At 47.0% G+C, this 15,377-nt stretch overlaps 3 protein-coding genes across 4 annotated transcripts in view; 1 reads left to right on the top strand and 2 right to left on the bottom strand.

Moving 5' to 3' along the window:
• Window positions 1-9,171, bottom strand: part of LOC105567101 (protein argonaute-2) — a 30,363-nt gene extending 21,192 nt beyond the window's left edge. The window contains exons 1-2 of the mRNA XM_012021662.1: window positions 8,984-9,171; window positions 3,684-4,017 (exon numbers count right to left, since the gene is read on the bottom strand). The gene's annotated coding sequence lies outside the window, so the exon portion shown is untranslated. The remainder of the gene's footprint in view (window positions 1-3,683; window positions 4,018-8,983) is intronic.
• On the top strand, window positions 43-550 carry LOC105567103. The gene has a single exon (XM_012021666.1). The coding sequence runs from the start codon at window positions 67-69 to the stop codon at window positions 283-285; it is 219 nt and encodes a 72-aa protein (XP_011877056.1). The 5' UTR covers window positions 43-66; the 3' UTR covers window positions 286-550.
• Window positions 9,172-10,375: 1,204 nt separating the features above from the next.
• LOC105567100 (proteasomal ubiquitin receptor ADRM1-B) lies at window positions 10,376-15,297 on the bottom strand. Of its 2 annotated transcripts, none has more exons than XM_012021660.1 (5): window positions 14,954-15,297; window positions 14,651-14,767; window positions 13,496-13,832; window positions 13,284-13,432; window positions 10,376-11,196 (listed from the first exon to the last, which is right to left on the bottom strand). In XM_012021660.1, the coding sequence occupies exons 1-5, from the start codon at window positions 15,152-15,154 to the stop codon at window positions 10,798-10,800; spliced, it is 1,203 nt and encodes a 400-aa protein (XP_011877050.1). In that variant the 5' UTR covers window positions 15,155-15,297; the 3' UTR covers window positions 10,376-10,797. The 2 variants fall into 2 exon arrangements, with proteins under 2 accessions (XP_011877050.1, XP_011877051.1); XM_012021661.1 differs by having other exon boundaries at window positions 10,376-11,028; window positions 14,954-15,293.
• Window positions 15,298-15,377: the final 80 nt, after the last annotated feature.

The raw sequence follows: 15,377 nt of genomic DNA, 5'->3' as shown, positions 1-15,377 counted from the left end.
GTAATTTAGAAATTTAATTTGGCGCGAGCAATTCGACTGCAGTAAGCCGAAAAAAAGTTGCTTAACATGTACGGGAAGGAAGATAGCTTGAGCATGGAGGCTCAACCGGGGAGCAGTAAAAATTACAATTTAAGACTTATCGACATCCTCTACAGTCAAGTCCCGGCCTTCACCGACGTGTTTGACGAAGAGACCTGGTACGTCTTTGTCATTTGCTTCGTAGCGGGTACCTTCCTCGTGGCATTTATCCTCTCGAGGTTTATAACTATAAGACCCGTCGAGTGAGAATGCGCGTAGCGAATTCAGTTCGCGAGACGTCCCGTACACTTGCTCGTCTAAGTACACTTCTGCGCGCTTAATGTTGTCGTGTACCGTCATTAATTTTTTTACGCGCGTCGCAACCATGCAAGCTTCACGGCGTCAAAACTCACGCGATGATGAGTGACAGAATTCTGCGTTCCTCACTACTGCACGAAGAGACATACGACGTCGTCAATGTAATGTGTCACAAATGGTTCGTGCTGATAATAAAATGTTATTAAAAAACTAATGCGCAGTTTGGTCCTCGCAAGTTAGGGATAAGCGCTAAGTTGAAAGTCTGTTCTGCCGAAAGTTATCGTTAAAAAACTAAGAAGGGCTTCGAATGGGTCATAGCGGCCGATCGAGCTAAACTTTAGGCAACGGCTTGAACTGTAGTGCCGAAGGATCTTATACGAAACATGTTAAGTTTTAATAAACAATTATTTCCGAAAAATTTATATAAATTTTGCATAGAAGCTCTGAGCGAGACGAAGCGTATTCGAACAATTTCTGCGTTAGTAACGGTAGCTACGAACAAGAGCTGCGTACGATACTTATGCAAATGCACCGTAGATATATAAAATATAAACCGGCAAGTGGGTACTTGGACGAATTCAAGTTAAAAAATTTGTAACGATTACTTGGAAGTCACAACTGATCGCACTATCATTTTCGTTGTCTCTCTTAGACACGCGTCTTTTACAAGAAAGGCATTTGGTTCACGCAGAGCTATTATTTCAGCACGTGTAGTTTGCATCCTATTTGAACACGACACTTATCGATAAACAGACAAAGATGAAGGAAAACTCACACTCTGACGTCTCATGCGGCAATGAAAAATCTAAATTAGTTTAGATATTGATTGCACAATCTATATTTTCTTCTCATTTACAGCGGTTAATATAATTTTACGAGATTTACTCCTTTCTCCTATGTTACTAGTCACCGGCGTGACAACTGAGTCTAATCTACAGCGTGCTGTTTGCGTCTAGGAACATTCTATTTCGTAATCAATAAAAACATTTAAAAAATTTGTGCAGGTTGATAAATTGTACATGGTACAATTGTACGTTATCGATACAAATTTTTTAAGCGTTTTGTTTTACTTATATACAATAGAATGTTTCTAGATGCGCAAAGAGCACATTGTCGATCGCTTCTGGAGCGATTTAATATTTTCACGCAATCGCGAATCGTTCCGATTCTATTCTCGCTGGTGCGATACCTATTCTCGGAGAAACGCGAATCTTTTGCATTGCTTTGAGACGCGATTAACGGCCGAATGCGCAGAAAAATAACGCGCGACATCGCTCGAACAAACTACGAGAAGTTCGGCGGACCGGTGCGATTCTCGTTTCTCAAGTTTGCCGAGTAGTTTCGCCTCTCCTTTCTTCTGCCCACCATTCTCCTCCTCCTCCTCCTCGTATCTCCTCTCTTTCTCCGCCTCTGTCTCTCCTCTCACGTGCTTCCTTCCATTTCGTCGGTATGCACGCGTCTCTCGTTCCCCTCATTCTTTGTCTGTCCTGGCCATGCACCGCTATCGTCCTTGCGGACGTATATTCTTTCCACAGCACTCTCCTTTTCTCTCTCTCTCTACTTCGTCTTCGCGTTTTAAACCGGACTTGAAGTAAGAAATCGGCACCTTCGCCGCGTGGAAAATAATCGTCAGAAAATAAAGACTCGTCCGCTCGCGCGCGGTTTCGCCTGAACAAATTTACCTCGCAATTAACGACGGCCCGGAATTACCGAGACGGACGGCGCCGAGCCGCGCGACACGTTTTACGCGAGCGATAATAAAATCGTAATAGAGCACGAACGGAAACGCCGAGGCGCGCACACACCGGGCTCTGGCTTCCAGGTTGCTAATCCTATAAACTAATGCGCACGCATCGGGCACGACGTTCTCGAGACGATTCTTTTATCGCTCCCGGGATAATTTGATTCCTGGTCAATTTTCTTGGTCCGTGCACGAATTAGCGCTAAATACACGGAGCCGATCGCCTTCGACCGGAAACGTGGCTCGTGAAGGCTCGTCGTAATTCGGAATCGGGGGGGAAAAATAGTCGCATAATTCTCAAGTAGCTACTCGAAGCGACCCGCACGGTGTCTGAAAGAAGTGGTAGATACAAAGCAAATTAAGCAGTGTGTCGAAACATAAATTAATGAAGCGCGTGAAGATTAAAAGCTGCGCAAACAAAGCAATCTGTGCTACACAAAGTGACTTTAACTCCTTCAAGACGATCTTTCGGCCGTGCGTGAACGGGACGACAGCAAAGTGTAAAAAGGGAGGAAGAAACTCCTCAACTTCTGCAATTTATGCAGTTTTTCAGACGCGCCGATTCAGTAGCGAGATATTACGAAAGTCGAGCGAACAGAATACGCTCGATTTCCATCTTAATCTCCCGACGAACAAAGATCTCTCCCGAGGACAAATCATCGGTGTCTTGAAAGAGTTAACGTGGCGGTGGAAGGACGAAGAAAAAAAAGAGAGTATGGAATTGCAAAACGACAATCTCGACGAGTTCAATCTCCGCCTGCGTGCACGGCGACGGAGCGATTTGGTGAACTGAGGCTCGATCAGGGGCTCAATCGTGAATCTTTCCCTCTAGCGTGAATTCGTGCAAGGTGAAAAATTTCATTGAAGAATTTCGCTATTCCTGAATGAAATCTTTCACTTTTCGCGAGTTCGCGCTAGAAGAAACGATTCATGATCGAACCTCGGCGTGGACTCGTGAAAAGCGAACAACTTTACTAATCAATATCGAAGTCGTCAATGAACATTTTCACCTTTTTCACGAGCTCACGTTGAGAGGAAAACTAGCGCGAACTCGTGAAAAGTAACAAATTTTAACGTCAATTTAAACTATTACTTTTAAATTTCAATTTTTTTGTTATTACATCTTTAGATGTTAGGTAAACGCGTCATCTTATATATTTTAAGTTAGAGTAAGATAACTACGTTATGCGCTTAATTATTAAACATCCTAATTTTATTGTTGTATTAAATTGGACACTGCTCGTAGCACTATTGGCCTTAAAAATTTGTAACGTTTCTTTTGTAACAAATTTTATCGACCAATATTGAAGTCGTCGGTGAAGATTTTCACGAGTTCACGTTGGAGGAAAGGACTCTCGCTCGGGGACCTGGGGCTCGGTCCTGAACTCGTGAAAAGTAAAAAAAAATTTTATTGACCAATATCGAAGTCGTCAATGAAAATTTTTCACCCTTCACGAGTTCACGTTGGAGGAAAAGATTCTCGCTCGAGGACCTGAACTCGGCGAGATTTCGTCATCGGTCTTCGAGTCCCGGGCGCCTCTCTCTCTCTTTCTCTCTCTCTCTCTCTCTCCCCCCTCTCTCGCCTCGAGAACTCGAGCGCGCTCACCTTGTTTCTCTGGGTGTATCCTCGGGGCGATAGGTAAAATTTACAACATGCAAGGATCGCGGAGCGTTCCGTATATATATATATTTTTTCCTCTTTTTCTCGTTCTCCACTTCACACCGGCATCCTCGGCCGCGGCTCGCACGCGAGACTGCGACGGCGGTGCACAACTGTTGCGACGTGTACTGTTCCGTCCGCGTGCGCGACCACGCGGGGACTACGCGGTCGCGGCGGCCGCGCTGCCGCGGCGATCACTCGCGAACACGGGCGAGCGCATCCCTCGCGCTGCCTCGCTGCGACGTCAACGTCCGCGCGTTTCACGTGACCACGTGATTCTCTGCAAGAACATTCGCGTTAGGGGGATCCCCGTCGCCGGCGCACCTCGTCGAGGTGCCCCGCGCGCGCACTCGCGAGATCACGGGCGGCCAGAGGCTGTCTTTCTCTCCTTCTCCCTTTTATCCCCCCCCGTACGCTCCTCCGTTTTTGCCCTCTGCAAATTGCGTTACTTGCGGCGAATTCGGCTGCTTGGACTCTAGTGCGCACTAAGGCTTGCTCGTAGTCAACTTAAACATTTAAGAATCGCCTTAAATATCTCTTGAGATATTTCGTAGCCAGCAAAATGGCCTGTACAGCGTCCATACGGATCACTTTTCGGCTGAATAGTCCTTGAACATGTATTTGAGACAAGGTTAAATATAAAACGAAAAGAGAGTTTGCTTATTGTCACCAGCAATGATTAAAAAATTGAGACGGGAAACTTGTAGTCAACCCAACTGGCTAGTTACTTTACTAGTTTACTACAACGTTTCGACCCTATTTTTTTAGGCCTTTATCAAGTGGTACTGCAAATCAACAACAAACGTAATTACGAAATAACGTAAGGTAACAAGTGAAACGGACAGAAGTTAAGAAACGCACCTAATTGTAAGTCAGTCATCGTCGTCGAATAAGACAGGGTCGAATTAGAAAATATCAAATATAAAAATTGACTGTAAACTGGCCTTAGTGCGCACTAGTGCAAGCAATCGAATTCGCTATTAAGCGTTCGTTTACGAATAACGCGAGGCCCTACGCAGCTCGCAAATCCGTGGCTTGCGAGAAAGGGATGGATCTTTTTTTATCTCGGAGAAAACGAGCGAGTCCGAGTGTAATTTCCGACGTAGCGACGCCCGCGACGATATTTCTCTCGTTTGCTCGATCGCGCCGTTGTTGCGTATCTGTGATAATATTTAATATCGCGGGGAGATAATGACAGTAGATAAGATAATCCGCCTTCTTTTTTTCCCCACGCGACAAGACGCGGTCCTTCGTCCCTTTCCGCGAAGGAAGAGGGAAAGGCCAGTGCTCTACTTGGACGGACGAGACACTCGCGGGGGTGCAGCGTAGCCTTTGAAATAAAATGCACTTAGGCGCACGAAGCGCGGCCATCGATTGGACGGTATGACATTTCTCCGACGCTATTTCCACCTCGCCGCCGAGCGATAACATTATGAATGAAGACAAAAGCCCCCGTTCATCAATAATCCGCGCGTTTAGACAAGTCGCGAAACGCCCTCGCCGCTCGCGGATCTTCCTCTCATTTCCACGAGTGCATTTCGTCGCGTTTCATCGATCTCAATTCCAATAGTGTTAAATAAACCGGAATTTTTCGCCGCGATACGCTTTACGTAAAACGAGAGCGAGCTCCGGCTCCGAGCGGGACGCGAACGTCATTACGCGAGACGTTTCATAACAGATTGCGTCATGTTGCTCTCCGAGCGACGTAATGTAATCGATGTGTATTACGCCTAATATGTGGGCTGTGTAACGCAATACCGCGCGCCACGCGACACGAGCTTAGTCCGAACGCGGAAACGCGAGGGTCGGCGCCGACCCTCGAAACGAGGGAAAAAAAACTCGCGTCTTTGTACGATTGTCTCGTCCTCGTATCTAGCGGGTCCGGCGGCTCCTCGCGACAACCGAGATTCCGTATTGGAGCCTGAGCAGAAAGATTGTCGTAACCACTTTAAGGGTCAGAGCACAGAGCAACGCAATAGCTTGCGACAAAGACGCAAGCGCAAGTGTTGGTCTACAACCTTGCTTTAAGGATGTATCGGACCTGTCTTGAAAATAGTACAAAGTCGCTAAAAACTTGTGAAATTGTTCTTTTAGTCTTCCCAATGTACTGCAGAAAAGTAAAAATGCATCCACTAAACGGTTGCAGAGATATAACTATTTAAATTGAAATCAGGGTATTTTCACTATCAAAAGTTTAGGCTCATAAGTGAAAAAAATCGTTAATAATGCAGGAAAAAACATTTGTAAAGTGAAAAATACCTTTGTAGGAGTACAAATAAGACTCCAACTATCGTTCAAGTTTCTTACATCTAGATTTACTATGCGTTAAGAGTAGATATTCAAGTAATTCCAATTCCATGCACTTTTGTCTAAGATTGTACGTCCAATACATCCTTAAGTAAGCTGCAAGCCTTAAGCCGAGAAATTAACCAATCACAGGTGAGAGGAATAGATGCCTGCGACTGGTTAATTTCTTACGACTTAAGGCTTACAGCTTACCTAAAGCAAGGTTGTAGACCAACACTAAACGTAGATAGCGCACAAGCTTGGCGTGAAGTCATGTGTAATTGGAGGCAAGTACGACATACGCTTGTGCGCTGTCTACGTTTACGCTTGCGTCTTTGTCGTAAGCTATTACGTTGCTTTGCGCCCTGACCCTAAGTCTTGAAGCCTAATCTACAATGCGCTCTTTGCGTCTGGAAACATTCCATTTTACATCAGCAAATCAAAACGCTGAGAAACTTTGCCGACAACGTACGATTGCACAATGTACAAATGTGCAATTTGCCACCTTGCACAAATTTTTTAGACGTAGAGGAAAGTCCCCTATTATGAGCTCGTAATAAGAGCGCAGTTTCCGCTAAGTTAACAGGCAGGGTTGGGAAAGTTGCTTTATAAAAGTATCTGGTTACACAGTTTTTTCGCTAAAAATGTAACAAGTTACCAATTCTGAGAAGCAACGCGTTACAGTTGCACTTACTCAAAACGGATCGTTACCTTGCAGTTACTTTCTTGCAATGAGAATAAAAACATCGAGTCTGCATTTGAACTATAAAGCGCCGATAAAGGCGTTCATGCGCAAATGCAAAACCTAATGCAATCTGTGGAGGTTTAAAATATATATATATATATACAGTAACTATTAATGTAACTGAGTTAAGTTACAGTTACAGATGGACAGAAAGTAACGAAGTTAAGTTAGAGCTATCAAAAAAAAAGTAACTACAACTGTAACTTCGTTACAAGCAACGAGTTTACTTCCCAACCCTGTTAAAAGCATCATCTGTTGATCCCACCATGAATTTATTGCCCTTGGAGTGAAATCTGTTTAGTGGAAAATTGATTGCCAGATCGTATAATCGTTGCGCAAAACGATTTATCGTCATTGAATTTGTCATTGAATTTGGACGTTGAAAACCTACTATCTCACATTAGAATCTTATCTCATGATAAAGGACTTTCCTCTATTTGTTGGCTACAAAACAGAATGTTTCTAGACGCAAAGAGCACATTGTAGATTAGACTAAGGCCCGTGCGATAACTTAACGAGTCCACGCGCTATAGTCTGTTCCTGTCCACGATGCTAGAACTTGTCTAGCTTCGAGACATGTGTAGCCAATCGACTGCAGCTCTGCTAAAGGATGCAAGTTGATTAGCTACACATTTCTCGGGAGGTCCCGATTTCTGGCACAGTGGACGCGATCCAAGGACGCGAGCCGACCTTCTTGTCGTCCAAGAACGCGGACGTTTCAAAATCGCGTCTCGTCTTCCCCCTTGCCCTCCCCCTCGAGATCAATCCCTAGCGTCGCAGGTGACGACGCGCACGCGGAGGGAAGAGACGCGGCTTCCGCGTGCGTCGCGCACACGCGGAACCGCGCGCCACGCCGCGCCGCGCCGCGCCGCGCCGCGCCGCGTCGGCTCGTACACCCCGGCGTTCGCGCACCCCCTTTTCTTTTCCTCTAGTCGCGCCGCGAGGTGAAGAAATTGGGTCGTCCGACCGGTCGCGCGAGTGACGTTTCGTCGAGCGACAATGAGCGACGAACGCCGGGAATACGCACGTCGAGCCCAACGAGACTCCGTTTCCCCCGATTCCGGAGCTGGACGCGTCTCTCGAGCAACGCGCGCGACACAAAATCAAGCTCGAACGTTCCGCTGACAGTTACGTAAATCCGCCGAGTTGACGCGCTCGCGGAAAAACCCGACGAAGTCAACGTACGCGTAACGGTAAAGAGATACATTGTATATAAAATGTAGCGCGTACAACTGCGGCGATTTATCACCGCCTATGCGCACAAAGTTACATTAATATCTCGCACAGTTTAGGCCCGCGAACAAATGTTAATTTATATCGCCGCGAGGGACGAGACGTCACGGGAACGCACTGTAGCGCGTGGACTCGTTAAATTACGCGCGCGCCCGAGGTTTAACATGGGAGACACATCGGTCCCTCTCTCTCTCTCGGAGCTATCACAGTTTTATCGCTTCGCGCACGAAGGCGGACGCTGCAACGACCGACGACGCACGTACGAGGCCGATGAATCACACAGTTTGCACAACGACCGTTGACACTTGTCGCTCTCTCGTCTAACCTTCAATTTTCAACTTTCCTCGGCCGCCGTCGACGACGACGATCGCGACGCGACGCGACGCGTCACGGCACGGCGCGACGCGGCGTGACGGTCTCGCCGCCACGCTCCGAGGACGAGGACGACGGCGCGCGGACCAAAACAAAGGGCGGCCGGGACGCACGCGCGACGGAATCGCGCCAGCCGCGAGGACGACGTTCGACGTTCACGTACGCGGCACTCCCGCGTCTTTCGGCATCGCTCGCCCTCTCCGCCTCTCACTCTCTCCCTCTCCCAGTCGCCTTTCCCGGCTGTTGTTACTCGAGGCGTGCCCGCCTCGCCGTCGCTTTCACTCGCGACGCGATGCCGCCGGACGCGCGATCTCCACGGCGCGGAGCCGCCAAAAACGATCACCAAGTGTCAAGGTTGCCATTGTGCGCACGTACACACGTACGTGAGCCGCGGCGCGCGCGAGTACCGCGCTCACACACACACACACACACCGCCTCGCCGCGTCCCCTCGATTCTCACTCGCTCTCTCTCTCTTTCTCCCTCTTTCTCTCGCTTCCCCCTGGAGCCTCTGCCCGCCCCCTCTGCCCCTCCCCGCGCTCGCTCCAACACCCGCCGCCACCGCCGCGGAACCGCTATCACAACAATGGCATTGGGAGAAAATTACGATACCCGCTGCTTATCTCACGTTGACACTGGCTGCGGCGCGTCGCGTCGCGGCCCGCCGCGGCGGCCGATTCGTAGTCGCACGCGAAACTCGTGGAAAACACCGGGGCTCTCCTCGCGCGGTCCGGCCCGACGCCGCTACTTCGCCGCGGCTTTTGTCAGCGGAATTTCGCCGTGGCGCATTCGGCGACGAGCGTTTCGCGAGGAAGTCGTCCCCCCACTACTTGTTCGATTCCGCGCGGCGGCGCGCAGCCGCGCCGGCCGCTCCGCAGGGCCGGCGCGTGGCGCGCCGGGCGCCCTCCACCCCCGTCTACGCTCGCGCGCCACGGTGTGTTTACAAACAAACGCCCCGGCCGGGTGACGCCGCTGCTTCGATCGCGGGGCCGCGTCGCGACGCCCGTGCCGCCGACCGGCGCTCGCCCGATTCACGATCGCCCGCGAGATTCTGCCTCGTTAATCGCGCACTCGCGGCGCTATCGATTGGGAGTTCGGAGACGCGCGTCACGTCCGCTCGCTTGTTCCGCAGTTTGTGGAACGAGCTCGGCGAGCGGACCGCGGTTCGCTCTGCTCGAAAGATTTCGTCGAGCGCCGGATAAAAGGACATTTTGCACGTCAATAATCGAAATTATTTTCTTCTCTTTTTTTTTCTTCGAGACTTGTTCGCGGCGTTACAATTTTACGAACGCTCCGGAAATGGCCGCCGCGGCGTCATCCAACACTCGGAATGATGTACCTTTATTTTGTAATTGTAGTGATTTCAAACATTTCTTTCTCCAGGGAAAAAAGGGCTCGACAGTCTTTTCTTCTCTCGAGACATTTTTCGGAGGCCCAAGCGTTCAGGCCTCCCGCAGCCGCACCTGAATGATGTCACGATCGAACAGCCAATCGGACAGCACCGCGATCAACCGTGCGAACACCTGACGACACAGCGACGGCGTCACCCCGAGCAACCTTTGCTTTTTGCGACCTAACCCTTCCTTCCCCAGGAAAATCAATCTGAACGATGGCGCGCAATTACGCGCCGCAACCGTCAATAATGATTCGACGAGGCGACAATTTGTTTCGTTTCTTTACATCAGATTCGGTTGAGAGGCCGATAAAGCTCAGCTGATGCTATATATCGATTATCGCGGAGCTCCAATAAAACGCTTGTGCGTCGTAAACAAAAGTGCCTGATTGGGCCGCGCTTTCCCGCCATTCTGCCTCCTTTACGATTTAAATTCCACGCTCGACCGTCGCGCTCGTCGATGGCACATAATTTTTTCTTTATTACGGAAATATTTTAAACGTCTGTAAATAATCGTCGGAATTTAAAGCGCGATTTCTGAAGCGACGTTGAACAGCGCGACGAGACGCACCGGAAGGCACGTCTGGCCACACAATACACGAATCGTCATATGCGGTTTTGTTAAATCGCTTTATTTCAATATTCGCAGTTTAATAAATCCAGTAAACGTATGCCGTGTACAAAATGTTGAATAATATTAATTTTCGTACATGTGTGCGATTTTGATAGCGCGTGACGAAATCTGCTGCCTCTACCGATTGTGTTCGCTAATGTCTCGTTAATGTAGAGTGTGCAGATTCTCCGGACGCTTGGGGGGGGAAGCGTTTACGTACGCGTACAAAAAGTTTTTATCGAAATTATACATATGTATACGTTTAAATTATCTCGAAGAAGAACACGTTCATAGAGAATTTTTTTTGTTTTATTGCGTATGTATAGATTCATTGTAACGTAATATGCAACGCGTCTGTGGTTTCTGAATGGAAAAAGGGGAACACGTCCGAAATGGAGGGACGCGCGCAAAATCCTATCCTTAGTCTAAAGCCATGCCCTCGTCGTCATCGTCCTTCTTGTCAGGACTAGCGGCCGATGATGATTGCTTCTTATTCTTGTCGTCTTGTCCCTGTTGCGCTTGCTGTCCCTGACCGCTCTTCGCTTCGGACTCCAGCGCGCTGACGAATTCTTCAATGTTTCCCGTGGCTGCGGCATTGACGGCGTCCGGTCCCAAGCCGAATTGATGGACGACTGGGCCCGCCTGGCCCGACTGCAAAGCAGACCAGAACATTGATAGCGCCTGGGAGAACTGGGGAGACGATAGCGTGGTAGACAGGTTGTCCCCGGGCGGCAAGTGCGTGTTCATGGCACTCTCCAGGCTCTCCGACGTAGAGATCGCCGCTGGGATAGCGTTGGTCAGCTCTGTCGCTACGCCCCTCTGCCGGACAATAAGCTGCGCTGTAGCTGGACGAAAACAACAGACACACCCGGAGAAACTTCCCCAACTGCTCAGCAGAGCCAGAGTCTCCGACAGCCAGGAAAAGTTCAGGCAAAGGATAGTATTGAACAGTGAGAAAACCATGCCTCTGTCTTTTCAATTATCTAAAGTCTCGCTCTGCAGCGACATATATTCTGGATTAATGACCAATTAGTCTGACAACCAGATCGACCTCGCCGAATTTTTCAAAACGATCGCGTACTCGTCTGCCTTTTAGTGCTTCTCTCCTCATCGAAGTACTTTGTATCCAATAACTTGACAACAAATACGTATTAGTAAATTCACAATATCGTAGGAAACTCACAATGTGTCTAGCGGAATCTTATGTTTATGTTCTTTCATTCCGAGAAACGGTTTCACTACATAAAACTGCGTTGGCTGTAACGTAGTTCACTTATATAGATTATTGAAACCCTACTGAGTGTCAGAGATAGAGAAACGCAAACACAACATTATAAAACATGTTAGCTGGAACTTATCGACCACGTGACTTCTATAATGACATTGCGATCTACAAGCACATAAACTAACACATAGCTACGACACATAAAAATTTCGATTCAATTGAAGTGTACATTAGTCGGGTACAAAGTCCGTTATTCCACCACAGGTTTGAGCAATAGTTATGTTAATTGAAGTGTACATGTAAATGACATTTTCAATGTTAGCTATCCAGCGTTCCAACGTATTACATGATATATTGTTATTAACTATTCGTGAATAACAAAACTGAAAAATTCGTTCACTCAGAGAGAGAGAGATAGAGAACCGTTTTAAAATACTCGTAAGACACTGAATGAGCCTGAAAGTTATTCTGCAACTTCTGTTATCAAGAATGGCACTTTATGTCCCTGACAGTGATAGCAGCTGTAAAAAATATACAATTAGTAATATACGATAGAAAATTTGTTCCAGTAAACTGTTCCTTGAATTGTCTACATTGCACCTCGTTCACACATTGAGAACGTTCACGGAGTCTCTTCTGTTTATGGTTGCATGTACCGTTTCATGGTTTACTTATTGTGTTTTTACAATGTTATATATTTTCGTGTAAACTGTGAAAATGTCTCTTCTGTACGACAATGATTTTAAGACCGATCTCGATACCTTCTCATTTTATAAGAAAACGATGCGTGTTGACGCATAAACGAAACCTATATTGTTTATTAATACATTTAATGAGAATATTTATCTCTCGTACGACTTGAAAACATATTAAAGGTGTGGTCTTGCAACCCCAATCTATCGCAGAATGAGAGAAGAGATTGAATCCTATCTTCACACGTTCGAAAATAAACACGTTATATAAACTGACTCCTAAAAATTGAATTTGTGCACCAAAATAATATCATTATTATTAATTAAATCGATATACAACATGCACATGTTTATGGCAAGTCATCGTTAACTTTCGATAAACTCGTTATAATGCAATTTCAATATATGACGTTTCATCACTGCTGTGATATTCTTAAATGCCATTTGCAGAGTCTCCCAGAATTATTGAAAATATTAATCGTGTCTCTTACGGTAAATTTTGAGACACTTTTCATAGCGAAGACGTCATTTTTCTAATTTCAAGTATTTTAGTAGCTAAGTTCAAACTTAAACCAATTAATAAAACGATAATTTTAATTTTTTATCTTTTCCCTTGAAGTTTGATCTGTTAAGAGCTGCACTGTTTACCGTGCAAAAATTATAGATGCTTTAAAAAAAACCTATGACGGAAAAGAGATATCGGGCAATTGTAGAAAAGTTTGTATAAATTTATATCAAGCAACAGCATTAAAAACTTGTGACAGAGGCATCTTCCACTCACAAGATCTTCTAGTGTACTTGCTATTCTATACAGATTCGAAATTCTGCTAATTCGATTATTACCGTACTCGAAAAACGAAACATTGCATTATATTTGCATATCAATCAGTAATTTGTTAGAAAATTCGATTATCCCTCAATCGAAGTTTCAATCCAAATCCAACGTTCAAATTAACTCAAGTAGATATGGAAAAGCAACGTGATATTACCTGCACGGCTGGCTCCGTCCGAGCTGGCGTAGGAATTTCCGATAGAAAATTCTGCAGGTCGCTAAGCTGTATTCTATTGCTCGGAGTTGCTGCCGCCGTCGCAGCCGGCGTGGACGGAGCCGTTGTTCTCGTCGACGATTTATTGTTACCTAGGCAAGAATTATTCGTTATTAAGATACGCCGACTCCGCTCGAGCGAACCGATTCACTCACTCGTGGATTTAGAGTCCGCGTTAGGTCCCGGGGTCAATGAGTGGGGCGGTCTGGACACATTCGTAGTGGCCGGAGTGGACGAAGTCGTAGTGGAAGCCCTCGTACTCTGAACACCGTGCGGTCTATTCATTGTACCTAGTAAACTACCCAGCCCACCGATTTGCCCAACGCCGCCGAACAGCTGTATAAGCTGCTGCTGCGACATGTTGTTGAGTAAATTCTGAAGATCCCCCTCGGCGTTGGTGCCACCGCTTCTCTGGGACCCCGGGGTGGGTGGATTATTAAGTACATCGTTGATCTTCCTGCAGTGCTCCTCATCCTTGTCAGTTTTGAGATCCTGTGGGGGAGAAAAAACGCGCGTTCCGTAAAATGTTTTTAATTCTCCAATACTAAGGTGCATTTCTACAGCTTTATCTGGGATCGGATCCGAGCCACTTTGTCCTTTGTGTCTTCTTTTCGGTGGTTAAAGTAGTAAAAAAAGATAGAGGGAAACTTGTATCTTTGTTTACAGAAAAGGAAAGCAAACTGCAGCTTGGGTTGCATCCGACTCCCACCTCACGGTTGGGACCAGTTCCACAAATATCGCTCAATTGTTAACCAGAGATTAGTCGACTGTCTTCTTTTATATTATTATCTAGACAAAGAATCGATTAACCACCTGTTAGCAGCTAATCGACATTTGTAAAATTGGCCCTTAGGAGGCTAACACATGGACAGAGCTCAATCTGGTGCAACGTATGAAGTATTACAGCAAATTTGGCAGCTTGCACTAGTGCGTACTGAGTGCACAGTAACCCCTGGTCCACAATCTTGTTTTAAGTAAGCTGTAAGCCTTAAGCCGTAAGAAATTAACCAACCACAGGCATTTATTCCCCTCACTCTTGCCTGCACACTAGTGCAAACTGCCGAATTCACTATTAGTCCCAGTCTACAATAGACGATTCAAGCCCTGAAAAATTAACCAATTACCGTCGAGTATTCTTTCCATTTTCAACTGTGATTGATGAATTGCTCCAGGCTTGAATCATCTGTTGTAGACTGGGACTTATCAAACTCCTGTTAAATTACACGAGCGAGGCGGATGTAAATCACATCTATTCCCATCGAACTAGTGCAATTCTCCGAATGTATATTGCGAAACTGCGTCTCCCGTACCTGCAGCCAGAAGAAGAACTTCTTGTTCGACGACTTGAACCTCAGAAGATACACCCTGCCGGTCTTGCACTGAGGAACGTGCTTGAACTCGCAGTCGTCCGGGAAGATAATCAAGTCCTAAAAAGACGAACGATTGTAAAAATATACGTACACCCGTGTACTTAACAGGAATTAACGCAAATACTGAGATCGAGATGCGAGTCGGTGAGCGGAGCGGCTCGTCTGCGAGCGACTGAGCGCACGCTTCTCCGTTCGCGGAAAAATCTGAGGGACTCTGATCGAGAGCAAGAGTAATCGTCGTACATCCTCCACCACTCCGCTCGTACGGTCCTTCCAGCAGAAGTGCATCAGCGAGTCGTCGGACTGGTAGACGTAGAGCTGGCCCTTCCGCGTGTCCGGATAAACCATTTTGCCCTTCACGGTCATCTTGCCAGCCTTGAACTCGACGAGGTTTTTCGAGGCGCCGCGCGACGCGTTGTTGCCGAAGAGCGCACCGCTTGACATGTTTGCCGAGATGAGAAAGGAGAATTGTCGTGCAACGTGAACGATACCTCCGCGAACCGACTCCGCCACTTTACCTATGAGCGCTTACGAGACGCGCCGATGACATTGCATTTCAAGATGGCGGCGCGAAGCAGACCACGCGGAATGAGAGAAATGGAGAGAGAGAGAGAGAGAGAGAGAGAGAGAGAGAGAGAGAGAGAGAGAGAGAGAGAGAGAGAGAGAG

The sequence above is a fragment of the Vollenhovia emeryi genome, unplaced genomic scaffold, assembly GCF_000949405.1.
Source record: "Vollenhovia emeryi isolate VEMERY1.0 unplaced genomic scaffold, V.emery_V1.0 DF939140.1, whole genome shotgun sequence".
In the NCBI taxonomy this organism is placed as follows: domain Eukaryota; kingdom Metazoa; phylum Arthropoda; class Insecta; order Hymenoptera; family Formicidae; genus Vollenhovia; species Vollenhovia emeryi.
The sequence above is the reverse complement of the archived record's forward strand: the minus strand, read 5'-3'. Positions and strand labels throughout refer to the sequence as shown.

What these genes read in the sequence shown, in the direction of transcription:
- LOC105567103 (XM_012021666.1), top strand. Translation starts at nt 67, where the DNA reads ATGTACGGGAAGGAAGATAGCTTGAGCATGGAGGCTCAACCGGGGAGC.
- LOC105567100 (XM_012021660.1), bottom strand. Translation starts at nt 15,154, where the DNA reads ATGTCAAGCGGTGCGCTCTTCGGCAACAACGCGTCGCGCGGCGCCTCG. An exon ending in CGAGCGGAGTGGTGGAGGAT is followed by an intron (nt 14,768 to 14,953) that starts GTACGACGATTA and finishes TCGTCTTTTTAG; the next exon opens with GACTTGATTATCTTCCCGGA. An exon ending in CGCGGACTCTAAATCCACGA is followed by an intron (nt 13,433 to 13,495) that starts GTGAGTGAATCG and finishes ATTCTTGCCTAG; the next exon opens with GTAACAATAAATCGTCGACG.